At 39.5% G+C, this 6,581-nt stretch overlaps 1 protein-coding gene across 3 annotated transcripts in view; it reads right to left on the reverse strand.

Moving 5' to 3' along the window:
- fam184aa (family with sequence similarity 184 member Aa) overlaps positions 1-2,743 on the reverse strand; it is a 45,205-nt gene extending 42,462 nt beyond the window's left edge. For 2 of the 3 annotated variants that reach the window (XM_074627270.1, XM_074627271.1), the window contains exon 1: positions 2,377-2,742. In XM_074627270.1, coding sequence (XP_074483371.1) covers positions 2,377-2,550 — 174 coding nt within the window. In that variant the 5' untranslated portion in view covers positions 2,551-2,742. Of the gene's footprint in view, positions 1-2,376 lie in introns of all 3 variants that reach the window. The other variant, XM_074627272.1, reaches the window with a different exon arrangement.
- Positions 2,744-6,581: the final 3,838 nt, after the last annotated feature.

A 6,581-nucleotide genomic window follows, 5' to 3' on the forward strand; every position in this document is an offset into this window, starting at 1 on the left:
GTATCAGTTGTTCTGTACTGTTATTGTTATGCATTGAATATAATATGAAATATCATAAAAAAGTCACTTAGTCAGGGGTCGTCAGTTTACTCAATGAAAGAAAATGGGGTGCCTTAAGGTAAAAAGGTTGGGAACCAGTGCGCTACAGTAGTAATATGACAATTAATGAAGCGAGTTCAGCAGAAAAATGTCCTTTTACATCCTCGCCTCTGCCTCTGACCTCGGGGGCCATGTATACATTGATTATTATAACTGAAAGTAGACTAAGCTGGTAAAAGGTTGGTCAATTCGTGGTTGATAGCAGGCCCCAATACCCTGGACAGGTTGTCAGGTCTATCACAGTCATCCTGCAGTTCACCTAACCTGCAATTTAAACATGATTAAAGGCCCAGTGAGGGTCAAAAACACATTCCTGGACTGCCTTCAAAGTGTTAAATCTGTCGTTTGTGGACCTTAATTCCACTTGCCAATCTCTCCACCACTACAAACAATTTGAATCAAGCGCTGCATTATAATCCTCAGTCCTGGATATCCACCGTTTCAATCTATTTGCAGTATTGTGTGTATTTGTACAGCTTATCCTACTGTACACACAGTGTCTAATTCTGCAACCGGGATAGCATCACCATGCCTGTTATGTAAAAATCTTCTGTCCTCTACTCTCTGCTTTTGTCTCTCTCTCGCTGTACAGCATGATCACATAAACGGCTTCGTTTGCACCCTATAGATGCTGTGAACTGCAGCTGGCCCCTTAAATCCTCTACTCTACTACAGCGAGACACAGTGTCCCCTGTATCCTACACTGGTTTCAGGTGGAGTACAAAGAAGCAGCTCTGCCAAACCTCTGCATCCCTCCAAGATTACATAACTTCCCTCGGCCCTTGCGAGGCAATGGAAGCCCTGTGATGGCAGAAAAAAACATGCACGGGTTAAACAGTGGTGTGGTAGAAGGTACATTTACATGTGGAAAACTCTCGTGAAATACAGTTTGGTCACAGTTGTTTTGCAGTACAGTCTGCGCACAGTAGTAAGATCACAGGGAAACTCTTTCTAGGTAAGAATCCACTTCCTAAAAGCTATTCATAAATAACAGCCACTACCTATTAGCATCAAAAACAAACCTTAATATTTAATGGTGACCTATGAACCCTGCAAGGATGCAAATATCATTAATCCTGCTCCAAAATACCACCACATCTAACATTAGCACCACACCTCCTGACCTGCACCAAACTACATGTTAAAAACACCATAAAATACCTCCTGACCTGCACCAAACTACATGTTAAAAACACCATAAAATACCACCTGACCTGCACCAAACTACATGTTAAAAACACCATAAAATACCACCTGACCTGCACCAAACTACATGTTAAAAACACCATAAAATACCACCTGACCTGCACCAAACTACATGTTGAAAACACCATAAAATACCACCTGACCTGCACCAAACTACATGTTAAAAACACCATAAAATACCACCTAACCTGCACCAAACTACATGTTAAAAACACCATAAAATACCACCTGACCTGCACCAAACTACATGTTAAAACACCATAAAATACCACCTGACCTGCACCAAACTACATGTTAAAACACCATAAAATACCACCTGACCTGCACCAAACTACATGTTAAAACACCATAAAATACCACCTGACCTGCACCAAACTCCATGTTAAAAACACCATAAAATACCACCTGACCTGCACCAAACTACATGTTAAAACACCATAAAATACCACCTGACCTGCACCAAACTACATGTTAAAACACCATAAAATACCACCTGACCTGCACCAAACTACATGTTAAAACACCATAAAATACCACCTGACCTGCACCAAACTACATGTTAAAACACCATAAAATACCACCTGACCTGCACCAAACTACATGTTAAAACACCATAAAATACCACCTGACCTGCACCAAACTACATGTTGAAAACACCATAAAATACCACCTGACCTGCACCAAACTACATGTTATAAACACCATAAAATACCACCTGACCTGCACCAAACTACATGTTAAAACACCATAAAATACCACCTAACCTGCACCAAACTACATGTTAAAACACCATAAAATACCACCTGACCTGCACCAAACTACATGTTAAAACACCATAAAATACCACCTGACCTGCACCAAACTACATGTTGAAAACACCATAAATAAAATACCAGCACATCCTTCCTCATAAGCATGTTTACAAATGCCATCCCACACCAGCAGCACCATGCACCAGCAGCAGCACACCTCCTCTACACTACTATCTCCATCCTCCTCACCTGCTACTCTGACTGACTGGACCACTACTGTGCATCCCGCATCACTCACTCATTAAACACCTCTACAGACCTTGGTGAGTTGTGCTATCTTCTTGCTCATCTTCAGATGCAGGTCTTGAGTGTACTCCAGCGTCAGACTCCCGTCGTAGAACATGCTGGAGGATGGAGAGGGGGTGTATTTGGTGGAGCTGGTGGAGGTGTTGGTGTTGTACGGAGGCTGCCAGCCTGCAGCTCCCGTCGCCATTTTCACTGGAAACAAACCCCAAAACACGACGCTTTAGATGTAGATAAAGATGGAGCAGCGGCTGCTACGCGGTAAATCCTCCCATGGCTGTGTGTTTGTAGTTAATCTTCCGTTACAGAGACGGAGAGAGAGACAGGAGGAGGCAGAGGGATGTTGCATCCGCAGCGGGAGCGAGCGCTCGGAGTGATGAGAGAGAGGCGGGGACGCGCACCACATGCTCAGCCAATGGCAGGTCCAATTGGCTGTAATGCAGTTTTCTCACTTCTTCTGCTGTAGCCTATAAAATCACAAATAGTACAGTGTTGTGAGCTACTGTGGCAAGAATTTTGCTAGCACACTATTTTATTTCCATCATGTTTTATTAATTTATTTATTTTTAATTTATTTTAATTTATTTAATTTATTTTATTTATTTTATTTATTTTATTTATTTTATTTATTTTATTTTATTTATTTTTATTATTTTATTTTATTATTGTCTGCTGTAGCCTATAAATTGACAAATAGTACAGTCAATGTTGTAAGCTACTGTGACAAGAATTTGCTGGCACACTATTTTATTTCCATCATGTTTTTTTTTATATATTTATATTTATCTGTTTTTATCTAACATTATTGTTGGGTATTTTATTACATTTTATTTATTTTTTATTTTTTATTATTGTCTGATTTTATTTGCCTATCTGTTTGTTTTTATCTGATATTATTGTTGGGTATTTAATTTTTTATTTGCTTCATTGCAATCGTTGAATTCTGCTTCTGTAAATTTTAAAACTCCTGTATAAATAAGGCTTCTTCTTCTTATTAATATTATTATTATTATAAGAAGAAGAAGAAGAAGAAGAAGAAGAAGAAGACAGTCATACAAAAATTAAACTTGTAAAAACTGCACTGTTTCTGAGTGTCTGTAATCAATTAATTGTTTTCCGGATTCTGTTCTTTTCTCTGTTGTATTCGGTTCTGGTTAATCAACCAAGCAATGAAATTGAAATCATTGTTCAGTCAGTCAGAAACTTACAGATAAACAGGCTGCAATATAAAAGGAAGAATGTAGCTCTTGTACTGACAACTGCATACTAATGAGGGATTGCTGCTGGTCTTCATTCAGACTTCATTGTATTGCATCACTCTAGAGATGCTGAAGCTGTGACTAATCCTGCACTGACATCTGCTGGTGATATGCATGGACTGCAATCATAATTATTAAAGTATTTGTTCACCCAATCAGCAGAAAAACATCAAAAATGAAGTAAGGGTCAATCAATAAAATCAATCAATAAATTAATAAATGACTCGATCAATAAATAAATATGTCATTAAATGTAGCAATAATAATAAAATAAATGTAGCCATTAATTAATTAATGAAATGTGACATCAATTGATATTTCTGTTTTAATTTGCTTCATTTATTTTAGTGTTTTTTGTTACATTTAATGACATATTTATCAATTTATTTATCGAGTCATTTATTTATTTATTTGTTATTTCGGCATGTTCCATCCTCCATAAGATGCTGAAACACTATAGTTCTTAACAGGGTTAAAAAATATATATATATATTATTACTTATTGGTGCTCAAATCACCCATTTCAGTTTTATGCGCTGAGGTTTTGAGATATCCAAGATCTTTGCTGAGTATTTTATGAATGTATAGTGTTCTCCTTGAAAATCCAGCAACCAAATACTATTTATGACATGAGGAGTGTTTCTTTGACTGGAGGTGTCTTTGCAGGAAGAAGCAAGCATTTCACGCAACCAAAGACCTGTTGGCCTCTCCTGACCTCTCCTATTCTCAGGCTAGATGGACTCTGGAGCTGAGGGTGCAAACAAAGTCAACAAATGTGTCAGTCAAGCGCAAATGTCTCTCCATTTGAGCTTCATGTCCTGTAGAGGGCACTATTTCCTTACTAATACTACTCATGGCCTCTACTTCAGACCTTAATAACCTGTAAAGTATGAACCACAGCTGTAATACATCATGTAGTGGAGGACGAAGTATGTTTCCCTTGGAGGTACACTTACTTCCCACCACTGGAAATAACAAGCCTGTTGGGAATCCTGAGGCAACCATAGTGCAACTGAGTGTGAAAATGTCTCTTAGAAAAAGTAGCTCAAGATTTGGGTTTTGAGACAAATTTTTCTATCCAACTTTTGTGCTTGAATGACTCCTGAATGCTTGAAGCGACAGAGGTCTGCCTGTGTGAGATTAGTGTTTCCTCCAGTTTACTTAACGGTGAACCCACAAGTCCATGTAGCTGCAGACAGCCTGGGTCTGTTGAGGCCAGAACTGGGAAAAGTTGCTTTATACTGTGGGTAATGACCAGTGGTGGACTCGGGCTGTCTGAGCGGCGACACCAGCACGCAGAAAGTTTTCTAGTATGTAGGGCGGCCTTAATGGCCCTGCATCATGTTTTCTCCATTTTAAGACCACCCTAGGGGGCACTTCATCTTATTTTCTCTACTGGAAAAGCACTCTAGAGGGCACTTTATCACGTTTTCTCCACTGGAAGGGCACCCAAGAAATCACTTTATCATGTTTTCTCCACTGGAAGGGCACCCAAGAAGGCACTTTATCATGTTTTCTCCATTTAAGGGCACCCAAGAGATCACTTTATCATGTTTTCTCCGCTGGAAGGGCACCCAAGAGGGCACGTCATCACGTTCTCCAAGTGGGCACTTTTGCTGCGGTGTTTTTTTTAAAATATAGGGGTAGAAAGGGGGGCAACACCAAGGTGTTGTTGATAGCTAAGAGTTAACTAACAGATCCAATTGCCAAATGCACATAAAGCTTTTATAGGCAATGAAAGGATAAAACAGCTGGAGTTAAATGTAATGACAGTGGGAAACATGCATGGGCAGAGTTGAGCCGCAAAAACAGATTAGCTGTAATAAACACAACTGCTGGGATGCTTTGAGATGAGATGAAATGAGATATACTTAATTGTCCTCTTAGGACAATGTATGTGCTCAGCATCACAGAGCATTCACATGCAGTAGCATCCTTCCATCCATCCATCATCTATACCCGCTTTCACCCTATAGATAGGCCTCCTGTCTAAGTATCAGAAGGCTGTTACAAATAAAAGCACAATTCCTCCCATGTGTTTTTTGGATATCTCACATATGGAGTATTATATGAATGAATGACTGATTCATCATCATTAGAATAATTCTACAAAGAGAGCTGTGTTGAATCTTTTGTCCATCCTGACTAAATTATTCATTTGGGGGTGACACATTTTTGCAGCTTCAAGTGTGAAACATGCCAGACAATGAATAAAGACAATATAACACTTCCATATAAAATAGGCATTCATCACAACATCAAAGGATGAGAGGTGAAGAGAGACTGATGGAATTTATCAAAGTCTAAAGTATCATCAGTAACAGTTTCATGCAGTATTGTTTTAATTCTGGGACCTGATCTGCACATGTGAGGCTTGTACATTGTACATGATTGTAAAATCAGTGAATTAGCTCTGTTCTTCACTCACATGTTGTTCTGGTTTGCATTCTGTGCTTGTAGCCAGCTAGAGACACACATTTTGGGAAAAGTGTCAACAAGTCCTTGGACACTTTGTCATGTTTTCTCCACTGGAAGGGCAACCTAGAGGGCACTTTATCATGTTTTCCCCACTGGTAGGTCACCCAAGAGAGCACTTTATCATGTTTTCCCCACTGGTAGGTCACCCAAGAGAGCACTTTATCATGTTTTCCCCACTGGTAGGTCACCCAAGAGAGCACTTTATCATGTTTTCCCCATTTAATGGCATCCAAGAGGACACTTTGTCACGTTTTCTCCACTGGAAGGTCACCCAAGAGGGCACTTAATCATGTTTTCCCCATTTAATGGCACCCAAGAGGGCCCTTTATCATGTTTTCTCCACTGGAAGGGCACCCAAATAATAGGCATTCATCACAACATCAAAGGATGAGAGGTGAAGACGAATTTTTCAAAGAGATAGAGAGAGAGGAGGTGCACTGGTAGAGGGAATAGAAAAAAGAGAGAGTTTGTGTAGAGGAAGAGA

This window comes from Sebastes fasciatus, chromosome 24 (genome assembly GCF_043250625.1).
Source record: "Sebastes fasciatus isolate fSebFas1 chromosome 24, fSebFas1.pri, whole genome shotgun sequence".
NCBI lineage: Eukaryota > Metazoa > Chordata > Actinopteri > Perciformes > Sebastidae > Sebastes > Sebastes fasciatus.